Below are 24,231 nucleotides of genomic sequence, written 5' to 3' on the forward strand. Positions count from 1 at the left end.
AGAGAGAAATGGTATTTGCTCGTACTTGCATCTCGCTCAATAGATGCATCGGAATGGCTTTGTTCATTTCATCTTCAGCAAAAACCTGTGATTAGTCAGCTTTGTCCTCACCCTGCAGCTTATCAGGATAAGGAGACTGAGCCACATGCAGCCCTCTGTCACATTTGTGGGCATCCAGGCCACCCCTGGCTTACATCATTACCAAGGGGTGGGTGGAGATAATTACAAGATTTAGGTTGAAAAATTGCTCTCTGAAAGTGTGCTTTACAAATAGATAGATAAATAAATAAATAAATAAAAACCCCATTCTCAAATCCAAAATCCGAACACCCTAATGTCTGTTTTTCGTGCCCACGTGTGGTTTCATATGGCTTTGCTGTAGAAAGTGTCTCACCGTTGCTCCATTTCCTCCCTTTCTAGGAAGCGCTACAGAAAATCAGGCAGAAAAACACAATGAGACGAGAAGTGACCGTGGAGTTAAGCAGCCAAGGATTCTGGAAAACCGGCATTCGTTCGGATGTCTGCCAGGTGACTGTTAGACCTAGAGATCCCTCCTGAAATCAGTTTCTTTTGTTAGTTAATAGACATCAGATTAATGTCTCCTAGTTTTGCAATGTTAAGGCCTTAGGTACACAGGGGGGTTGCCCCTGTTACATTATAGCGAACCATCAGTATTGCTGCACGGGGTATGGACAGTGCTATTTGCACGGGTGGCACTTACCCCTGATTGAAACAGGGGTAATCTATGCTGGTGCAAATTGTGGCTTATAGCAGTTGTACAGCTACGCTGGTGCCTGACAACCAATGACTGTAACCAGGATAAAACCCCAGTGTAAAAAAGACTGAAGAGGCTAACATGGAGTTTTCAGGGCTTGTTTGTCAGTAAATTGGCCTTTTTTACAAAACCTTTTTTTTTAAATCATGTCTTCAAGGAGAATTTAAACTCTGTTGTATATTAAAGGGGAAAGAACAATGAGTGTAAAACATAATTTCACATATTCTTTTGTATATCTAAAACAATAAATTAGACTAGTCAATTGTTTGAATTTCTTTGAGAGGTCACAAGGAGGCTACACTTTAAAATGAAAGATTGCCGTTGCTGTTTTTCAGATATGCCTTTTGCCAGATTAGAGTAAAAACTAAATGAATGTAAATCAATTCTGCGGGCAGACTTAATGCAGAGCAATTTAAAATTATTGGTTTGCTTTAATTCTTAAAAGCACTGTAGTTTAGAAGATCAAAATTCTTTTAATAAACATTGAAGTACTCTAATAATTTTAAATCACTCTGTTGCATAAAGTATAATACCAGTCTTGGCATTTTCCAAAATTAAGCACTTGCAAACAGGGAGAGAAGGAGTGAAGTGCTCTGATTTAAATGTTTTGTGTGAAGTAATTCAGAATTATTGGGCAGGTGGAGGGCACATCTTTGCCGCTATTAAATTATTACTTACAAAGAATTATTCTTATACCCAAAGTAGCCTTAATCAGATGGTGTAATGGCTCTCCTGCCTTTAATGTTACAGTTCCAGAAGAGACCATATTTCTTCAGAATCCTTTAATTTGCCTAGTGCAGTTTATAAAATGTTTTTTGTGAGGAGGGAAGGGTTGGGGAGTGTTCCCCTAAAAAGAATTGGGAATGTCAAATTGCCATAATCCTATCTGACAGAAATTAATCAAATTAATCACATATTTGGTGTCAGGAAAATAACACTTTGTCAATATTATCACAAGAGTCTAAATTAAGACATTCTGTGTACCTCATGTTTATCGTCAGAAAGATACCAATTCCTTACTAGTTGAACTTATAAATAAAATCTAAAATGTTGACATATCAGTACTACAAACTGGGGCCAAACATACTGCTTGCTGTCTACAAATAGTATTGAAACTGTGGTCTGTGCACTAATTCCCCGTGGAATTATTCTGGTTGCCCGGAAGGCTACTACAGTGGACAGCAAATGCAGAGAAACTGTGAACTGGTGGGCATGCGTCACGGGTCCTTGAGATGATGTATTGTTGATAAAGTGGTCAAGAATGAAGATGCACAAGAAGCACAGTTATAGAACATATAGTTGGGGGTCATCCCCCTTCCCCCCGAGACTGTTATGAGAGAAACTACTAACAGTATTGGATTTTAGTTTAAATAGTAGAAATTCACTTAAATCTAATTCTATTCAGCAACAATGTTTTCACTTCCCAGTAATATAGTTCTTATCAACCATCACATCTGCAATGTTAACCCACATTTCATTCTAAAAAAACCCCCAAACTCTCAGATGCAATCTTACGCTCTTTTCAACAAAAGGTAATCTTTATAATCTCACAGCACTATGTTCACCAGTTCTTACTCTATGACCGTGCTTAGTTTCACCAACATACCAAAATCCACAAAGACACTTAAGCCCATAATTACAGGATCTGTTATACATGCTAAACTGATTTTCTCCTAGACATCCACTCTGTTCGTTCATCCCCTTTAATCATACACTTTGCATTCATTGTGAAGTGATACATGGATAATTTTCAGATTTCATCTTCAAATAAGTCTTGTTTCTATGAACCCTTAAACTTGATTTTGATAATTACAACAGGAATTATAATGTTAGATTGCCTATTGTAAAAGCATTCATTATTTTACATGCATATATAAAGTATTGTTTTAAATTACGTATTATGATTAGGCACTATAAATCTTATATTTCTTATTCTTCCATAAGAACTTTGCTGTTGGCATAACAGAATAGTGTAAACTTTGTCAGTTATCAATTATTTCCCCCAGATCACTGGTCTAGAACCAGTGCTTAGAAAAGTGCATAAAGGGGAGAGATATTCAAAGGCACAAAGTGCATTTAGGAAACCAACTCTTATTGAAAGCCACTAGGATTTGGACACCTAACTCCCATTTCAGTTCTGAAAAACTTACCCAGAGCGTTTTTGCTAGATGGCCAAATAGCTACTTTGTAACTGCCTTTCCAACTCTTCCTAGCGTTCAGTCTCTCAGGAACTGCTAGAGTTCAGTCCTTCATAATGTTTGAAAACATTGGCCACTGAATTCTCGTGAGGAAGTTAGTGAAATCAAGGTGGCAGTGAGAATGTAACTTTATACTGCACAGTTTTCCTGCCTGCCATCTTGAAATAAGTGCTTAGTATGGAATAAAAAGCTGGTTATTCCACAGTATTGCCAACTTTCTTATCGCACAAAACCAAATACTCTTGCCCCTTCCCCGAGGCCCTGCCCCTGCTCACGCCATCCCCCATCCTTCCGTCGTTTGCTCTCTCCCACCCTCACTCACTGTCACCAGGCTAGGGCAGAGGGTTGCAGTGCGGGAGGTCCGGGGTGGGGCCAGAAATGAGGGCAGAGTGCAGGAGGGGGCTCCAGGCAGGGGGTTGGGGTGCAGGAGGGAGTGAGGGCTCCAGCTGGGGGTGCGGGCTGTGGGGTGGGGTGGGGGATGAGGGGTTTGGGGTGCAGGAGGTGGTTCCGAGCTGTGGCCAAGGGAGTCAAAATGCAGGAAGGCGATCAGGACTGGGGCAGGGGGTTGGGGTCTGAGACGGGGTATGAGCTCTGGCTGGGGGGGTGCAGGCTCTGGGGTGGGGCCATGGATGAGAGGTTTGGGCTGCAGAAGGGGGTTCCAGGCTGGGGCTGAGGGGTTTGGAGCCCAGGAGGGGGCTCAGGGCTGGGGCAGGGGTTTGGGGGCAGGAGGGGTTGTGGGCTCTGGCTGGGGGTGCAGGCTCTGAGATGGGGCTGGGGATTAGGATTTGGTGTGCAGGAGGGGGCTCAGGCCTGGGGCAGAGGTGTGGGGTGCGGAAGGGGGTGTGGGTATGGGCTGTGGGAGGGAGGGAATTTTGGTGAGGGAGGGAACTTGGGGCTGGGGCAGGGAGTTAAGATGCAGGCTCGGGGAGAGAGTTTGGGTGCAGGGAGGGGGTTCCGACCTGGATCAGGGGGTTGGGGCGACGCTTACTTCGGGCAGCTCCCTGGAAGTGGCAACATGTCCCGGCGGCCCCTAGGTGGAGGTGCAGCCAGGTGGGTCCACACACTGCCCTTGCCTGCAGGTGCCGCCCCTGCAGCTCCCATTGGCTGACATTCCTGACCAATAGGAGCTGCAGAGCTGTCACTCGGGGCAGGGGCAGTGTGCGGAGCCTGGCTGCCCCTGCGACTAGGGGCAGCAGGGACATGCCGACTGCTTCCAGGAGCTGCATGGAGCCAGGAAAGGCAGGGAGCCTGCCTTAGCTCCTCTGAGCCACTGACTGGAGCCGCCAGGGTTCCTTTTCGACCAGGAGTTTCAGTCAAAAAACGGATGCCTTGCGACCCTGTTATCCCAGGTGTCAAGTGGTATAAAATGACCTTTTCTCATCTTGGTAGTTTATGAAATATTATACTTTAAAATTATGTCAGAGGCCTAACCTGGCCTTCAGTCTTTTTTTTTTTTCTTTTCTTTTTTACTAATCAAAGTCTGCATATCGTAGCAAGTGCCAGATGGCCATGCAATGTTCTGTCACTACCTGACTTTACCTTGATATGTCTTGATATGTTCAGCAATATGCAACAGGAGAATCTTTATTGCACCCAACAAAGTACTTCAATAGAAGACTGTTTTGTTTTTCTTGGTAATTAATACACATGGATAGGTTCTAATTTAGTTATATTCATTGACGGGCATAGGTCCATTATTATTTTTAGTTTGTTTTGATTTACTGAGAAATAAAGTAGAATGCATAGTGTCATAACAAGCTAAACTTCTTTGTGTGTTTGATTGGGTTCCCTGTGTTTTGTAAATGAATAGTTTTCCTCATTGCAATTCTTTTCCTAGCATGCAATGATGCTTCCTGTTCTCACCCACCATATTCGCTACCATCAATGTCTGATGCATTTGGACAAGTTGATAGGCTACACTTTTCAAGATCGGTGCTTGCTACAGGTAAGAAATGTCAAAAGACAAATTACATACTAATTTGCCATTTGAGTTCTGCAGGACTGAAGCTCTGCTCCTGTGGAGCAAGGTGAGGGAGAGGTGCATGCACGACCATCGTCCCCAAGATAGTTAGCCTTACGTGTGTAAATCCTGCTGAACCCACTAACTGGAAAAATGATTTGTATTGCTGATATTGGGAAGCACCTGATTATTTGCACCTCTGATCTTAAAAAGGTTCCAGGTGTCCTGTGAGAATCTGTAAAATCAGGTTTCCCCTGCTTGTGGTTTGTAAATCATGGAATCCGGCAGGATGAAAAGCATTATATACGAATGCAAGATTATATTTTTGTTACTTAGTGCGTTCCTTTATTGTCATACTGCAGATGTGTCTGTAAATTTTGCCTTGTACTATTTTGTAGTTTATTATTTCATAAAGAATCCATTGTGTTCAAAGCTATGAACAGACAGATATCTCTTCAGACGTACAGGTGTTTGTTGAAATGTTCACATTTACAAATTCAAAGAGAGAAGTTGTGTTTCTTTTGGGGTTTTAATACGTCTGTATTGCATGATCAATCAGTTGTGCAAGTGCATTTTTGCACACTGGGACTCTCAGCAAAAACCGTCTATTGCAGATCTAAATGAAAGGGCAAAAATAAGTAAGTAGATCTGTGTTATCAACCTAAAAAGTGTATTTTATATATAATTTCCAATTTAATTGCTAAAATATAGGTGTTCACTTTGTTTTTGTTTTTACATATAATGAATCAAGAATTATTTATAAAAACGCTCTCAAATGCTTTGTACTCCTTGTACAAACCGGATTAGTTCAATAATAGAGAGGATGGGTCCTATGCTTAATTATGAGCAGTTTTTTTTTCACATTGCCTGGGTTTTAGAGTTAAAGATTATTTAAAAAAAAAGAGATCCAGCCAGAAAAGCCTACTAACTGCCATGACAGAATGCTTGAAGCAAAAAGCAAATAAGTTATCAATAATGAGGGAAAGCATAAGACAAGGTGCACCAACATAAATCACACTGAATGCACAGAGGCACTTTATCTAGGCTTGATCCTTTTGCATGCTTATTGAATAGCTAAGAATTTGTTCCAGGAGAGAGAGTCCCTAGTGAGATTTATATTTCACCATTTAAATAACTGCATAGGATGCCAAATATACAAATATGTAATCTCCCAGTGATGATGTATGTTTCATCATACAGTATGCATTTAAAGACCTGATAGAGAAGAGAGGCTGAGGGGTGTTCCATGTTTTTTTGTTTCACTATTCTGATAAGTTTTAGTGTGTTCTATTTTAGAGGAGTAAAGTGTTTTAGATGGATGGGTTTGACAAACTGTAGTTAGTATTAATTAGGTATTTAACAAGGATTTGGGAGTAAATGCTGTAAGTTGAATAACAATTTGGTCTGACAATAGTTAAAATAAGCTTTGTTTGAACGAAGAGGACAAAGGAGCTGTTTAGAAGCTTTTTGTTTGGCATCAAAGGCCCCAATCCTACACAAATTTCATTTATAACTTTCTGCGTGTAAGTAGTCCCATTTAACGCAATGGGGCTGCTAACAATTCTCATATGTGTGTTTGCAGGATTGGGGCCTAAGTCTTTGTCTTTGCTGTATTAATTGCTACTGACACCTCCCATTTCTGCTGCCATTTATAAAGTGATAGCAGCAAAGATGCAAGTTCCTGGTAGTGCTTACAATACAAACTAAATATAGAGCTCAGGTCTGCCACTCCTATTCACCTTCACTAGTACGTTGCTCTGAGAGGGGTCCCAGCAAAGGCAATGAGAGTAAAGGGCTATTCATTGTGAGCAAGAGTAGCAGAGTCTGGCCTTTGGTGAGCAAAAATTAGATCATCTGTCTTTTACCGAAAAAAGACGAGGCTCTCCTTATTGATACTTTACATATTTGTATTGAGTTACAAATGCTTGAGGTGGTATTGCAGTATATAGATACATCCATGTAGTAATAGTATTAGATTTCATGTTTTTTGTACTAAGCAAATCTTCATATTGTTTAACATAGTTCAGGCAAGTTAGCAAGCAAAGCATTTTAAGGCAAATTGACAATTCTGCTTTTTTTTTCGTTCAAAAACTAATTTATTTCTTTAAAAAGCTTTTACAAGTTAATTAGTTTAAGTGGTGATCAGGCATAAATGGTGTGTTTTGTAACATATCTGAAATCGTACATGCTACATTTTAATTGCTTGAACCAGAGTTACTAATTGCTAACAGCACATCATAGCATGTCTTCAGACTGAGAAATAGTTGTTGTTAGCAGCTACCAAGCTAACCTTGCTCTTAGCGTTTTCAAAAATAAACCCAGTTTTTGACTTGCACGTGCTTCTTTCTAGCTTGCCATGACTCATCCAAGCCATCACCTAAACTTCGGAATGAATCCAGACCACGCAAGAAATTCCTTGTCCAATTGTGGGATTCGACAGCCCAAGTATGGAGACCGAAAAGTCCATCACATGCACATGAGAAAAAAGGGTATGCAATTACACCATTATTGTTTTCTCTCTCACCATCCTTAGCCTCCAAGAAGAACTGCCGCCTAACTGATGTCTGTTCAGCCTATATTCTCCTGAGGGCTTGTCTTCACTGCTGCGTTAGCTCAAGTTAACTCTGTGAAGTTAGCCTAGCTGGAGTGACAGTGGTCACAATGAGTAGTTGTGTTAGCAGTACAAAGTAGCTACATCCATATTTCACTACTAGCTGGAGCTTCAATAACACTTGAGCTTTAACACACACTCACCGGCCTTGCTGCCCTTGAGGGCCAGCTATCTTGAGTTTAAAGCACCATTTACCTGGAGCTAGAGAGTTTTGTGTGTGCATGGGAGTCAGATTAGGGGCAACACTCAAGGATTATACCTTGAGCTAATACTGTAGTGAAGATTATCTCTAGGAGAGAATTTTAGTGGAAGTTTCTAATGCTTGAGCACATGGTAATACAAATAATTTTAAAAAAATAATAATAAATGACTGGCAGATCTATTCTGAATGATTGTATTTTACAGATTAGCAAACAAGTAGCTGACAAAATAAGCAAGGATAATACATCACAGAATATACTTTGTTATATTTTTGATACGCGTATCTATTGATATTTTCATAATGCAATAAGTATATTGAAGTATATTTTATAAAAATGAAGAAGTCTCATTAATGAGACCCCTTTGTAACACTGCTATGAAATACTTGCTGAAACATGGAAGCAGTGCAGCTGTCAAATGTGTGGGCTCTGCTGCACAACTTCATTCTCCCTTAAATACAGGCAACTGCAGTAATACAAATTGTCTGTTGTTCATACAACGTTGGGGGCAGGGGGAGGGTCCATCTCTTTTGGAGCCTGGCCTTTCTGTGACTTTCGATCGGGCTCCATGAATGTAAAAGCAGTTTCCTATGGGCAGCCATTAGCTAGCCATTAGTCCCTAAAAGGATTATACCTGAATAAAAATGCCCTGCTGTAATTTAACTCTGGATCTGTGGTGTTTCTGCTTTCTGACTGACCCAATGGCATTTTTTGTTTGTATGGTTTTTTAAATGCAGAGTGAGAGTTTTGCATGGTAAATACAAAGTAACGTTTGAAGAAATTACTTCAGTGAAATTGGTGGTGATTTTTAATAACTGTTTAGTATTGTTTATTTTTACAGGAATAAACACCTTGATAAACATTATGTCCCGCCTTGGGCAAGATGATCCTACTCCTTCCAGGTAAAGAAAGCAGCTAAGACTTTGCTTTCAGTATTTTGGTTATGTGCTAATGTGTGTAGTTCAGCCTTTTTCTTGGACCTAGAAGGTTAACTAAAAATGAAAATTCAACTCTAGTGTCTTAAAAGCCTTTGTAACAAAACAGCCAGCTGAGTTTTAACTATTGGGAAGTAAGTGCGTAAGTGCATATACTTATTTATATGCATGTGCAAGCAAAGAAAAATTGCTCCAAAAATATTGTTTTGGGTTTTTTAATAAAATCAAGTGGCTTTTTTGAAAAAGATGATCAGTAAGAGCGGTGAATAGAAAAAGTCTTTTAAAAAGGGTGTTACTCTGAACTTGCAAAGCCACCATTTGGCAAAAAACATCCTTTTGTAAAGGCACAGAAAACCAAGCACCAGTTCTTTAATGCATCCAGTGAACAAGACATTTAAGAGAGCCCCTAAAGAAAATCTGCTTCAGTCCACAAAACTTAAAAGAATCATTAATACTTCTGTTTGGACAGCTCAAATGGTGGACAGCGAAATGCTACATTTATTTTACTGCATGTGCATAGCACAAACTTTTCACTGTACTTAAAAAATTATCAGGAACTAGATTCTGTGCCACCCTTACTCACAGTGAGTAGTATCTTACTCCATGAATAGTCCTATTGAAATCAACAAGGCTACTGATGAAGTAAAGTATCACTCAAAATGAGCGTGGGTGACACAGAATTTGGCCCAATATAAATGAATATATATATAATAACACGGAACAATATGTTTACTACAAAAGTAATTGTTTAGCTTAATAACCAATTATAATAATTATAATTACAAGTACAATAGTTAACTAAGTCACTAAGAATTCTGTGCAAATGAATTACATTTGTATTGCTTAAAATTTGCATTTAGGACATGCTTTGTAATCACTTCTAGGTGCCCTGGTCCTGAGGGGCTAACCAAAGTGAGTAAGAGAGACTTGGGTCATCCTATCTATTAGAGAATTAGAAAATTGGTCTGAAATCAACAAGATTCAATAAAGACAAGTGCAAAGTACTGCATTTGGGAAGGAAAACTTAAAAATTAAGTGCACAACTACAAAATGGAGAATAAATGTCTACGTGGTGGTACTGCTGAAATAGATCTGGGGGTTATAGTGGATCACAAATTGAATATAAATCAACAATGTGATGCAGTTGCTAAAAAGGCTAATATCACTCTGAGGTGTGTTAACAGGAGTGTCATAAGTAAGACGTGGGAGGTAATTGTCCCACTCTACTCAGTGCTGTCCAATTCTGGGCACCACACGTTAGGAAAGCTGTGGACAAATTAGAGAGAGTCCAGAGGAGAGCAACAAAAACGATAAAAGGTTAGAAAACCTGACGTATGAGAAAAAGTAAAACAAACTGGGCATGTTTAGTCGTGAGAAATGAAGACTGAGGAGGGACCTGATAACAGTCTGCAAATATGTTCAGGGCTGTTAAAAAAGAGAATGATATTCAATTGTTCTCCTTGTCCACTAAAGGTAGGCCAAGGAGTAATGGGCATATTCTGCAGCAAGGGAGATTAAGGTTAGATATTAGGAAAAAAATTCTAACTGTAAGAGTAGGTAGGATCTGGAATAGGGAGATTGTGGGATCCCCATCATTGAAGGTTTTTAAGAACAGATTGGACAAGCACCCATCAAGGATGGTCTAGGTATACTTGGTCCTGCCTCAGTGTAGGGGCTGGACTTGATGACCTCTCGAGTTCCCTGCCAGCCCTCCGTTCCTGTGATTCTACCTCCATGCACAGCCATGTAAGACTCTCCCAGAGTACAGCTCTGGGTGTGGGCTGAGGAAGCAGGAACACTTGTGAACAAATGGATGAGGTGAATGCTGGGTGCATGACGCTATACAACCTAAAAGGTTGTTGTAAATTATTCCAATCCCCATCCCGCTTTGGGGCAAGGTGAGAGCAGCAGAGGAGGAATTGTGATTCTGAGTGACGCTCCCCATGGGATGGTGCTGCTACTCAGGGCTGAGCTTAAAGATTCATTCTAGTCCCTTTAGATTGTTCTTTGAGTTCTGGTGTATTTACAGTATTGTACTCCCAATTATAAAATAATATTTGCAAGTATAAGTCTAATATCCATCAAAAATTCACTCCTTCTCCCAAAGGGAAAGAAAAACAAGGAGAAAGCACTCAATAATTGTACTATCTCCGCTGAATGGACTGGAAAATCCATACTTCTCAGATTTGTTTGCCATTATGCCTCTACAAAGAGAAGTTATACTATAACTAACACTTTGTTTTTAAATAGCACTTGGTGCTTGAACCCCTACTGAAGTTCTGTTTTTTTAAAAAGTTAGATAAGTGATTTAATAATTTGAGGAAGAGCAAATGGCAATAAATGCTATCAGACACTTGAAAAGGGAGCTCTGGAAAGAAACCACCAGTGTCTTAGGCCTCGATTCTGCAAACATGACCTATGAAATCAATAGGGCTACTCCACGTGCTTAAAGTTAAGCATGCATAAATGCTTGCTGCAGCTTGAGATATTCTGTACTGAGACTAGTTCCCTATCTTACTCAATTGGTAGTGCCTAGCTTTCTGTCCCTTACCTATTAATAAACCTGTTAATGGGGGAGGGCTTGAAAAAAAAATTTAAACAAAAAGAAAAGATAGAGTACTCATAGAAGCAATAAAAAAAATGAGAGCAAGAGAGATAGGAGGACCCCAAGAGAGGAAAAGAAAGGGAACATAGCTCTTATTAGTTTGATAGAGTCTTTGAAGGTATCTTCTTCTGTTCTAGTAAGTCCTCCTACGAGCCTGAAGGAAATCTCAGAAAAGAGGCAGAGGACACTTGTCTTTGACATTAAAGGGACTGTGAAAAATAAAAGCATATACAGACTACCATGGAGTTGGAGATGCACCAACAAATCCATTGTAGAGTCATCAGGTCCAGGAGGTGTTTGTTTATTGTAGACATCTCCTCAGCAGTGCACAGAGCTAAGGTTGGTGATTTATTTTAAATCACCTGGTCTTTAAAAAGCCTGATCTCAGCATGCCATTACACACCGCTATTCAGAAATTGTGCTTCCTTTCTCCCTGTTAAATGCTGATAAAGAATCTATGAAGATTCAAAGACCTGTGGTATCAGTTCTGAGTTTGATAACCCACATGTTCTTTGCTACAATATCAGAGATGAAAGTAGCAAAATAGAAAAGTAGCAGGATCATTTCCCTTCCTGATCACCAAAAGAATTAAACTTTACTGTACAAATAACCAAAATTCATTGGGGTTACTGACAATAAATCTCAAAACACTTTTTCAGGATTAACCACAATGAACGTTTAGAATTTTTGGGAGATGCTGTGGTGGAATTTTTAACTAGGTAAGTGTGGAATGTTTCTACACAGTTCTGTATTGTGTCTCATTCGTCAGCTATCGTATATTTTTTCCTTAAATTCAACTGTATTACACTTTCAAATGTGTAGGTTTGGATAGTCGGTGTATTTGCTGGCCTGTATCCTTGCAATGATTTTAAGAGCCGCACATCTGCGTATACTTCTTTTCAAGCCTCTTACAATGCTGGCGCTGTGAAGAGTAAGATTACAAAATGAAAGGCTAATGTCTCTGTCCTGTCAAATGGTATTTGAAGTTGCTCATGACTGCAGGAGATCAACTTGTCTTGGGCCAAATACTTTAGAGCTTATAACCAATTTATAAAAAGGAGAGAGATTATTTTTAAATGTGTCATTTTGTTTCCATGCCTTCCCTTGATCTCTTCCCTTCTAATCTCAAGAGTGGTGTTTACAAGCAATATTGAATGTGTAGAATTTTTTAGGGGGATTATTCTCTAAACCTCAGTCCTTAGGGGCACAGCTTGCATCTTGTCTTTCAAGAATATATTTACATTCATGTACAAACCATTTGAAAATAATAACACAAAACAAAATTCACAGTTCATTAAAAATCACACCCCATTTTGCTAAACCTAGTCTTCTGAAAGTAGTAAATACTGAAAAATTACAAAAGTACTGGCCTTTCTCAGCCTAGTGCAGGTGGCAGCCAGCTTGGTGAAAAGTGCCATTTGTGACAAACAGCAACATCAGCATTCAATGTGAAAGATTTTAAATCCTTTTCCAGAGCCCTTGTCAGTCCATTTTTAAGAGGGAAGTAGTCAGTGTGCTTAAGGGGAGGCTTTTAAAAAAGCTCATGGTATTATGGATAACAAAATTGCACTTTTGTAACTATCCTCTGATACCCAACAGCTACTCTGGATTACGGGCCACGTGTCTGTCAATATCTATTTCTTTACTTTACTTTAAAAATCTGTGGCCTTTTCTAGAAGGGAAGCGGAGGTAAATTTTTTGGTGATAGAACACAAATTCCTAGTATTACTGCTTAAAAACTACTGTTTAGTAGTACACAATCCTCTGAGACTTACAAACCTGTATATTTGGATTTATATATAAATGTCAGTGTACATTTTGGGCTTGTGTATGCAATGGGGTATCATGTTTTATGGGGTTATGATTTCTAAAGTGTATTATTGTTTTGCGCATTCGCGCTTTAACGTAGTGCTGTTCAAAATAGTACTGTGTTAAAGTGCACTAGAGACCCTTTAGTGTGCATCAGCAGGGTCTATAGACCAATTAACGTCAAACATGTGAGCATGCGTTGGAAATCACACCCTCATAAAGCACATTACCCCACATTGGAGACAAATCCTTCGTTTTCAGTGTTAACCTCTGAAACGACAATGACATTTCTGAGAGATCCACACCACACTCATAAACGCTATTACTGTAGTGCATTAAAATATGCAACTTCTAGATGTCTAGTTTGTTACCATTCTCTAATAAAGAAATGTTTTAGAAGGAGATCTGAAATAATCCCTCTTCCTCTCTAGAGATATATTGCATACTTGTATACAAACAAGTGTGTGTGTCTGTGATCCAGTGGGCCAGAATACCCGATCTAAAGTAATTGAAAGTTTTCGTTATCTATATAATCCTTTATCCTTTTTTACATTTTTACATTTTTTTTAATTTGACGTAATTACAAGAACTCAGCAACAAGTAGTTCAGATTATTCCTCCCAATATGTGATACCTTGCATTTGTCAGTATCTCAACAATAGTATAGCCCATTCACCTAACTTTTGCCCCAGTTGAGGAAAACAATTGAGCAGTTTTTATTGTTGTCTGATTTAAATAATTTCTTGTCATCTGCAATTTTTTCCATCTTGCTCTTTGCACGCTTTTCGAGATCATTGATGAATATGTGAAATGTCACTGTATGGACCCCTATGATACCTCACTGTTAACCTTTTGTTAAATTGAGGCCCAGATTTTTAAAACTGACTAATGATTTTAGGTACCTTATGTGATACCCTCTGGCGTACAACCTGGACTGTGAGACTGCTGTGTCCCCTTTTAGTCTCTGTATCAGGGTACCTCTCATACTGCTCTGCTAGTGACAAGCAGCCCCTTCAGGCTTTGCTCTCACATAGCCATTAGCCTTTGAAGGCACACCCAGAGTTACTTGCAGGCTCTCACAGTCACTCATGAACTATACACAGGGAGACACCAGCAAATCCCCCCAGCTCCAGCTTTGTACCCCAGAATGTACACCACTCAAGACCTTCTTGATCAGTGTAAGCTCATTAATTAGTTTGCCACTCCTTCAAAGTGTAGTGGACATGCCCCAGCCTTTGTAGTCTGAGTAGAATCCTCAAGCACCTTAGACAAACTGGTAAAAATAAAACATTAAAATAAGTTTAACTACAGAAAGATAGATTTTAAGTGATTATAAGTGTTTGGCATAAAGGTCAGAGTTGGTTACATAAGAAATAAAAGATAAAATCACAGTCTAAATCCTAAACTTTATCAGACTAAGCAAGATTTGAATCAAGTAGTTCTACCTCACCGTACTGGGTGTTGCAGGCAGAATTCAATTCATAATTCATACTAACTAGAAAGCCTAGTTAGGACCATCCCTTCTCCCCAGTTCAAGGATGTTTCCCTTTGTCTTGCAAACGTTCTTGCTTCCAGGTGTTGAGATGGGGGAGGAGAGAGGCGAAGTGGCAATGTCATTCCCCCATATTTTATACTCTCTTCCAGGTGCTGGAAAGATCCTCGCTGTGTCACAGGGGTTAGACAGCCTCCATCTTGTATGTGCTCTCTCAGGAGTCTTTGGGAGGGGTCCACTGGGAGAGTAGACTCTCCTTGATAGGCCATCAACACATGGCTGACTAGTTCTGATGTTAATCTGTCTTGGAGGTGTTAGTTGCTCCTTTGTTGCCACGGAAAGGCTAACTATGGGCATCTCCCAAACTCACAACGTATTTCAGTAACACACATGCAAAACTTCATGGCGTTAATTACAATGGTAATACATACAATTCAACAGGATAGTAATGTTCAACAATCCTGGCTTTTCAAATGATACCTCACAGGGCATACTTAGTACATAACATATTATAGTTATATAACTATGGTGAATATGTAGGTACGGGGTGTTATTTTGAGGTACAGTGTGTCACACTTTAATTTTTGCATGACCATCTTGAGATCGCTCAAGGGGGGTTAATTTTACAGAGCATGCTGAGCACACTCTCTCTAAAGATCCTGTCTCCTCATTGTCTTTGAGATTGGGCTCCCGTAAACTAAGGCACCCAAAATCACTGGTCACTTTTGCAGATCTTGGATGGACGATTTAATTCCTGCTTTCGTCTACAGACTGTTAGCCAATTTATAATCCATGATTGTACTTAATTTCCTTAAATTAATTCCTTAATTACCTCATGAACTACTTTAATAAAGGCCTTTTGGAAGTCCATTATGTTTGTTCCTGATTAATTTTTCAGTATATATACTCTTAATTATATTTTTCCAGATGTGTCACCTTGGATAAAAATAGGGTAGTTGATTTCACTTTTGCGTAGCCAGTTACTATGCAGTTTCACTATCATCAGGCTCTTGTGCACGCTGTTGCAATGTTCGGTTTGCAGTAGCTTCAGGGAGAGGTTTGCCTTTAAAAACAAACAAACAAAACCCCAAACTTTTCAGTGGAATTTAAAAAAATAGTATTGTAAAAGCATTTTTAAAAACCCCCTACACCTTGGGCCAGATTTGACTGAATGGTGTCTCCTTACTGTGTTTGCCTGTCTGGAATCAAGCTGTTTTCCCTCACCCTGAAGACTGCCTGCTCTAACTGAGTGTTTTGCCCCAGCATTCTTTTGTTGTAGAGGTCCAAGGTACCATTGAACTCTGCAGAGAAGGTGACAATATGTGTGATTTCAGGTAGTTAAAAATTGTATGCTAAATAGTAAAAAGATGATCTACACAATACTGTTTAAAAACAAACAAACAAGTTTTTACCATAGCTCTGGTGAAGTTCTGTTGTGGAGAGGGAACTTTGTCACCCATTAGAGAACATGTTGAGGTGTCAGCATCCCACAGAACAGCAACTAATTGGTATAGACACTAATAGCAAATGTATCAGCGTTGAGACCATTTGAACTTTTTCATTGCAGCGTCCATTTGTACTACCTGTTTCCAAGCCTAGAGGAAGGGGGGTTAGCTACATATCGCACTGCCATTGTTCAGAATCAGCATCTTGCTATGCTGGCCAAGGTATGTACAGGCATTTTTCTCTCTTTACTGGAATTCTGTAGCTATGATGTCTGGCAGTGGGTGGCTTAGTTACTGGTCTGTCTGTCCACCTGTCAGTGTCTTTACTATGTTTTGGATTTGAGTTTGGTCACTAGCTCTGTCATTAGTTTTTCAGGTAAACTTTGAGGAAGCCAAATTTGGAATCTGATAAGGGGAGGGAGGGGTATGGAGGGGGCATTCAGGAGGAGTGACTCCTTCAGCTAATATACGGACTTCCTGTCATTAAGGCCTCCGTATATTTAACCGTTTGTTGCACTGGAGCTAGTGAATGTAGGTAGTGAATGGATAATTGAAGAGCAAATTTGATAGTTGTAGAAGAACCTATAGTACAGCTTATGTAGCAAGAAAGCGTAGGGGGAGAAAGGTGAGAAAACTCCGTTTGATTATTTCCCAGCCTGGATATTCACTTTTCAGGTTTACTGCCTTCTGGCAAAGAATAATATTATAAGATTAAAGAATGGAAAAATACAAGAAATTCTATGAACTTTAGCTTGTTGTTAGATTCTGTGAGTGATACGTTTTTGGTGGATTTTTTAAAATTTTCTCTGTGATACTAAGATTGGAATATGCTACAGAAACCCAATTAAAACCATTTTCACGATGGTTTGGTATTCTGTTGTTCAAATTTGGGTTTGTTAACAGTGAAAATCTTACTACATTTGATTTAAAAGAAACATCCTCCCTCCTGTAACAACAACAATATTGCAGGCCAAAGATTTACTAAGATTACACCACCCAAAATTGATACTCTAAATATATTACCTATGGTTTCAAAATGCCCTTTTTAGTCTTCTTTCTCCATAGCCAATAATTTAAAAATGTATGATCAAGTCCAGAATTATTGTCAAAGATTTTGCATTTAACTTCCTGTCCTCGTGCTCTTCATTTCCTGTCAGGAATGGAGAGGCAAGGAATGAATCCAGTAATTTTCTTCCAAAGGGCTTCTTTAAGTACATACTGACCAAGACAGTACAGATTACAGAAAAGCTTTTCAATCAAAGCTCCATTCATAAATATGTTGTTGTTAAACTACCTGACACTTTAACACGCTTTATCATTTAAAATCCTGTGTGAAAATGGTGCATATGTTCTTAAAAATATCCATGTTCTAAATATGTTACCACATTTATGGCATCTTTTGAGAAAGTTGCTTCTGTATCTTATAGCATGTTTTATAATGTAAATATATTTTATTTATTAAATATAAAAGTACCTGATTTTTGGGGGGATGCTTTGTTTCCATCATCCCTTCCCTCCCCTTCTCCCCGAACCCAGTTTAAATATCCCTCTACAACATCACACTGCTTCAAACTTTCTTAAGTTCAAAGAAGATAAGTAAGATCTCCGGTATATGTTGGTCTGTAATTGTCTGGAAAGGTCATGGTTGAATAATACAAGGTAGATTCTTCTGTATTGTGGCTTGCCCTAGTCCTCTGTGGATTTCTCTTAGGATCCAATATGTGGGAATATTTCTTCTGGCTGAGCTGGCCCATCTTCTCTAAGGGCTTGTCTACATTACCCGCAGGATCGTGGGCAGTGATCGATCCACCGGAAGGTCAATTTATCGCTTCTAGTCTAGACGCGATAAATCGACTGCCAAGCACTCTCCCGTTGACTCCGGTACTCCACCGCCGGAGCGAGAGGCACAGGCGGAGTCAACAGGGGAGCTTCAGCTGTCAACTCACCGCAGTGAAGACACCGTGGTGAGTAGATCTAAGTATATCGACTTCAGCTACGTTATTCACATAGCTGAAGTTGCGTAACTTAGATCGACCTCTCCTCTCCCGCCTCACCCCCCAGTGTAGACCAGACCTTATAGTCTGTATCTACATATGGAGACACAGAGCACCTGGGTTTTCCTTTTAGGAGTCTCCTTCAACCATTGCTGTAGCTCAGAGTGAGACACGTTTGATTTGCCAAAGATAGGTTTGCTTTGTCTGTTTGTTTGTTTGTTTGTTTGTTTTTGGCAGACTGTTTTAGATGCACCTGTAGGCCACCTACCCTATTTTATTCTAGGTATTGGTGCACCCAAATTGTTTGCATAATTTTAGGATTCAAACTACCAATTTCTGTTGCTCTCAAATTACTTTATAATCCAGTTTTAGAAAAGATATTGGCAACCTACCTTGATCAAATCTGAAATTAATAATTTATTCAAAAAAGTATTAAGCTGGAAAAATTGGAGTTGACTCTAAAAGCAGAAAATAACCTTTGAGAAGATTAAATTCAATGTAAACCACAATATTTTATTTTGATGTTGATTCTTCAGAGCAGCTTGCCTCAGTTTACAAAGTGCAGTGTAATATAAGTGATATCTTTTTTGTTATATGGCACATAGGTTTTATCGAAAATTCAACACACTTTTTTTTTTTAAATTGAAATGCATTTCAGACCATACATCTCTAAACTGTTTTAGTTCTCCATCCTCACCTATTAAATGCACTCTAGGGGGATACAGTTGAAAACTAATGAGAAGCTGGTCTGTGGAATCTTACACCAGTTTGGGGAAAACCTATTCTAATACACATTTTGCAAAATGCACAAATATCTTTTTTTTTGTTGTTGTTCAATATCTTCACAGATGATCTGGAGGATGGTGTGGATTGCACCCTCAGCAGGTTTGCAGATGACACTAAACTGGGAGGAGAGGTAGATACGCTGGAGGGTAGGAATAGGATACAGAGGATATAGAGGGACCTAGACAAATTAGAGGATTGGGCCAAAAGAAATCTGATGAGGTTCAACAAGGACAAGTGCAGAGTCCTGCACTTAGGACAGAAGAATCCCATGCACCGCTACAGACTAGGGACCGAATGGCTAGGCAGCAGTTCTGCAGAAAAGGACCTAGGGGTTACAGTGGACGAGAAGCTGGATATGAGTCAAAAGTGTGCCGTTGTTACCGAGAAGGCCAGTGGCATTTTGGGATGTATAAGTAGGGGCATTGCCAGCAGATCGAGGGACGTGATCGTTCCCCTCTATTCGACATTGGTGAGGCCTCATCTGGAGTACTGTGTCCAGTTTTGGGCCCCACACTACAAGAAGGATGTGGAAAAATTGGAGAGAGTCCAGCGGAGGGCAACAAAAATGATTAGGGGACTGGAACACATGACTTATGAGGAGAGGCTGAGGGAACTGGAATTGTTTAGTCTGCGGAAGAGAAGAATGAGGGGGGATCTGATAGCTGCTTTCAACTACCTGAGAGGTGGTTCCAGAGAGGATGGTTCTAGACTATTCTCAGTGGCAGAAGAGGACAGAACAAGGAGTAATGGTCTCAAGTTGCAGTGGGAGAGGTTTAGCTTGGATATTAGGAAAAACTTTTTCGCTAGGAGGGTGGTGAAACACTGGAATGCATTACCTAGGGAGGTGGTGGAATCTCCTTCCTTAGAAGTTTTTAAGCTCAGGCTTGACAAAGCCCTGGCTGAGATGATTTAGTTGGGGATTGGTCCTGCTTTGAGCAGGGCGTTGGACTAGATGACCTCCTGAGGTCCTTTCCAACCCTGATATTCTATGATTCTCGTCTTCAAAAATTTCTTTAATGGCTTTGTGTCAAAAAGATGAATCATAGAATCAACGCATCCGGCCCCATGGACTTGTGCACATCCAGCTTTTCTAAATAGTCCCTAACCACTTCTTTCTCCACAGAAGGCTGGCCACCTACTCCCCATGCTGTGTTGCCCAGCGCAGCAGTCTGGGAGCTGACCTTGTTCGTGAAGACAGAGGCAAAAAAAGCATAGAGTTCATTAGCTTTTTCCACATCCTCTGTCACTAGGTTGCCTCCCTCATTCAGTAAGGGGCCCACACTTTCCTTGGCTTTCTTCTTGTTGCCAACATACCTGAAGAAACCCTTCTTGTTACTCTTAACATCTCATGACTATGTAAAAGGAAACCTAGTAACTCTTATGGGCATTTCCATATCCGAATGATCATATATCACAAGATACATGTGACTCAGTATCTGTATATATAGGCAAGCAGTCCTGTAGATCAGTGGTTCTTAAACTAGGGGCGCCCTTGTTCAGGGAAAGCCCCTGGTGGGCCAGGCCAGTTTGTTTATCTGCCGCATCCGCAGGTTCGGCCGATCGTGGCTCCCACTGGCCGTGGTTCACTGCTCCAAGCCAATGGGGGCTGTGGGAAGGGCTGCCAGCACGTCCCTCGGCCCGCGCCACTTTCTGCAGCCCCCTTTGGCCTGGAATGGCAAACCACGGCCAGTGGGAGCTGCGATCAGCCAAACCTGCAGACGTGGCAGGTAAACAAACCGGCCCGGCCCGCCAGGGGTTTTCCCTGAACAAGCGGCGCCCCTAGTTTGAGAACCACTGCTATAGATTATAAAACAGACTGATGTGAATATTGCACATTTGGGGAAAAAAGAAAGCCATGTGGCCCTGTGGGGGGAGAGATAGCTCAGTGGTTTGAGCATTGGCCTGCTAAACCCAGGGTTGTGAGTTCAATACTTGAGGGGGCCATTTAGGGATCTGGGGCAAAAATTGGGGATTGGTCCTGCTTTGAGCAGGGGGTGGACTAGATGACCTCCTGAGGTCCTTTCCAGCCCTCATATTCTATGATTAACTGTTCCACAGGCTAGAGGCATTTGCTACTGCCACGTGTTGCTGCGGTAGGCCTGCTTCAGGAAGGAGATGGATTTTTATTGGATTCTGGCCACCGAGGTTACTTCTCTCTAACTTTATTCCTCTTCTCTTTGGTGAAATCTTTCTCCCCATCTTTAATTCCCCCACTTCTTTAGGGAAAAACATCATGAAATTATACTACTGTGGCATCAGTCAAACATGAGACAGGATTAGCTCTTACCTCTTTTCCCCCATCAAACTCATCCACAGAGGTCAGTACTACCATGGCTCCCTATAGCTTTCCTTCCACCCTTGGTTTTACTATTTTTCTTTATCCTGGATAGTTGTGTCAAGAGTTCAATATCAAACTTTAATTGTTTACATAGTAAGCTACAATAGAATAGTCTAGTTTTATATTTGAGGACTAATTATGCACCATTGTTAGCTGGAAGACTGCTTTTCAATTTCATCAAAGTGAGTTGTTCCACAATAACGTATATAACCTGAATGCTTGTATTTTTATAGTGCAAATGGTCAACTGTTTCCACTTTTCACATATTGTGTTGGTATTTGTAGAAGCTGGAACTGGATCGGTTTATGCTTTATGCTCATGGACCTGACCTTTGTAGGGAATCGGATCTACGTCATGCGATGGCCAACTGTTTTGAAGCCTTAATAGGTAAAGTATGTGCCTACTCTGTATGTATTTATGTGTGCATGTTACATATATTATCCATAATATTATCTTGTATGCAGTAGGACTATGAAAAACATTGGTTTCTAACCTTCTTAATGAAATATTGACCTTTTTTTACTTACATATATAGCCCTGAAGCTTTACAACTCCACCTCTTCTTAGAAGAGACCAGGGCGCAGGCAGTCTAGCCTAGCGGTCACAGCTGGGTGGAGGTCTGCACACCAGGGACAGTAGTCACTGATCTGGAGTTGGAAGAAACACAAGAGGTGGACTGTAAGGAAGAGTGAGGCTGGGGTTGGAGACTGGAGATCAGAGGGAGTAGCAGGCTGGACTCAGGAGGCAAGAGTCGGGGTCAGAGACAGGCTGGAGTCAGAGACTGGAAATCAAGGGAAGTCTGGCATTGCAGCAGGCTGATGTCTGATTGCCCGGGCAACCTCTGGGGTTAAATAGGGCAGTTGGCCAATCAGAGGGTCGTCACTCTGTCTCTTGAGCAGTACTTCTTGCAGTGCGTACTCTCCACAGTGCTCCCTCGCTATGCCTTAGCGTGGCCTCCCAGTGGTACTGTAGGAATAGCAGTTGTCTCAGGCTCTGCAGACCCGGGTTCTAGTCCCCAGATCCTTTAACTTATGCATGATACACACTTTGGTACTGAATGCCATGTGAACTCCACTAATTAACATTGGGCTTCTGTAAAGAAACAGGCAGGTGGAAGTTTAGGGCTTCAAAGTGAAGCTGCATGTACCCGCAAATCTGTGGAATCTCTCACAATGAAGTAAAAATGTTCATAGAATAATTTAACTGTGAAAGGAAGTTTACTATAACTGCACTTTTGCTTCCTCCTCTACTCTCCAGTGAGCATGTCTCTCTAGACTGTTCCTAATCCTGAGTATTTGCCTGTTCTGACTGCTATCCAGATTTTGCAGACAGTTTGAACCAAGTCATACACATTTTCCGTTGCCCGCTAATTTGTGAGACTTGGATAAACCAGCACAGACATCTGCCACGATGATTTAGAAAAGCTGGACGTGCACAAGTCCATGGGGCCGGACGAGTTGCATCCGAGAGTGCTGAAGGAATTGGCTGCTGTGATTGCAGAGCCCTTGGCCATTATCTTTGAAAACTCGTGGCGAACGGGGGAAGTCCCGGATGACTGGAAAAAGGCTAATGTAGTGCCAATCTTTAAAAAAGGGAAGAAGGAGGATCCTGGGAACTACAGGCCAGTCAGCCTCACCTCAGTCCCTGGAAAAATCTTGGAGCAGGTCCTCAAAGAATCAATCCTGAAGCACTTACATGAGAGGAAAGTGATCAGGAACAGTCAGCATGGATTCACCAAGGGAAGGTCATGCCTGACTAATCTAATCGCCTTTTATGATGAGATTACTGGTTCTGTGGATGAAGGGAAAGCAGTGGATGTATTGTTTCTTGACTTTAGCAAAGCTTTTGACACGGTCTCCCACAGTATTCTTGTCAGCAAGTTAAGGAAGTATGGGCTGGATGAATGCACTATAAGGTGGGTAGAAAGCTGGCTAGATTGTCGGGCTCAACGGGTAGTGATCAATGGCTCCATGTCTAGTTGGCAGCCGGTGTCAAGTGGAGTGCCCCAGGGGTCGGTCCTGGGGCCGGTTTTGTTCAATATCTTCATAAATGATCTGGAGGATGGTGTGGATTGCACTCTCAGCAAATTTGCGGATGATACTAAACTGGGAGGAGTGGTAGATACGCTGGAGGGGAGGGATAGGATACAGAAGGACCTAGACAAATTGGAGGTTTGGGCCAAAAGAAATCTGATGAGGTTCAATAAGGATAAGTGCAGGGTCCTGCACTTAGGATGGAAGAATCCAATGCACCGCTACAGACTAGGGACCGAATGGCTAGGCAGCAGTTCTGCGGAAAAGGACCTAGGGGTGACAGTGGACGAGAAGCTGGATATGAGTCAGCAGTGTGCCCTTGTTGCCAAGAAGGCCAATGGCATTTTGGGATGTATAAGTAGGGGCATAGCGAGCAGATCGAGGGACGTGATCGTTCCCCTCTATTCGACACTGGTGAGGCCTCATCTGGAGTACTGTGTCCAGTTTTGGGCCCCACACTACAAGAAGGATGTGGATAAATTGGAGAGAGTCCAGCGAAGGGCAACAAAAATGATTAGGGGTCTAGAGCACATGACTTATGAGGAGAGGCTGAGGGAGCTGGGATTGTTTAGTCTGCAGAAGAGAAGAATGAGGGGGGATTTGATAGCTGCTTTCAACTACCTGAAAGGGGGTTCCAAAGAGGATGGCTCTAGACTGTTCTCAATGGTAGCAGATGACAGAACGAGGAGTAATGGTCTCAAGTTGCAATGGGGGAGGTTTAGATTGGATATTAGGAAAAACTTTTTCACTAAGAGGGTGGTGAAACACTGGAATGCGTTACCTAGGGAGGTGGTAGAATCTCCTTCCTTAGAGGTTTTTAAGGTCAGGCTTGACAAAGCCCTGGCTGGGATGATTTAACTGGGACTTGGTCCTGCTTCGAGCAGGGGGTTGGACTAGATGACCTTCTGGGGTCCCTTCCAACCCTGATATTCTATGATTCTATGATTTTAGGGTTTTTTTGGTTGGTTGGTTGGTTTTTTGTTTGTTTTTTCTTCAAAGACAAACCTTGAGAATTCAGCCAAGGCAGTATAGGAAAGTATAGCATGCTACC

General features: G+C 41.0%; 1 protein-coding gene across 5 annotated transcripts in view; it reads left to right on the forward strand.

Annotated features, from left to right (window-relative positions):
* The window catches only part of DROSHA (drosha ribonuclease III), a 104,707-nt gene that overhangs the window by 46,406 nt on the left and 34,070 nt on the right, over positions 1-24,231 (forward strand). For 3 of the 5 annotated variants that reach the window (XR_005224429.2, XM_027829014.3, XM_007066715.4), the window contains exons 16-22: positions 421-528; positions 4,811-4,918; positions 7,284-7,422; positions 8,586-8,646; positions 11,944-12,003; positions 16,152-16,251; positions 21,432-21,534. Coding sequence is in view for 4 of the 5 variants with exons in the window: in XM_027829014.3 (XP_027684815.2) it covers positions 421-528; positions 4,811-4,918; positions 7,284-7,422; positions 8,586-8,646; positions 11,944-12,003; positions 16,152-16,251; positions 21,432-21,534 (679 nt within the window). In the remaining variant the exon portion in view is untranslated. The remainder of the gene's footprint in view (positions 1-420; positions 529-4,810; positions 4,919-7,283; positions 7,423-8,585; positions 8,647-11,943; positions 12,004-16,151; positions 16,252-21,431; positions 21,535-24,231) is intronic. The other 2 variants (XM_043540219.1, XM_043540220.1) reach the window with 1 other exon arrangement.

Source organism: Chelonia mydas, chromosome 2 (genome assembly GCF_015237465.2).
Source record: "Chelonia mydas isolate rCheMyd1 chromosome 2, rCheMyd1.pri.v2, whole genome shotgun sequence".
Taxonomy (NCBI): Eukaryota; Metazoa; Chordata; order Testudines; family Cheloniidae; genus Chelonia; species Chelonia mydas.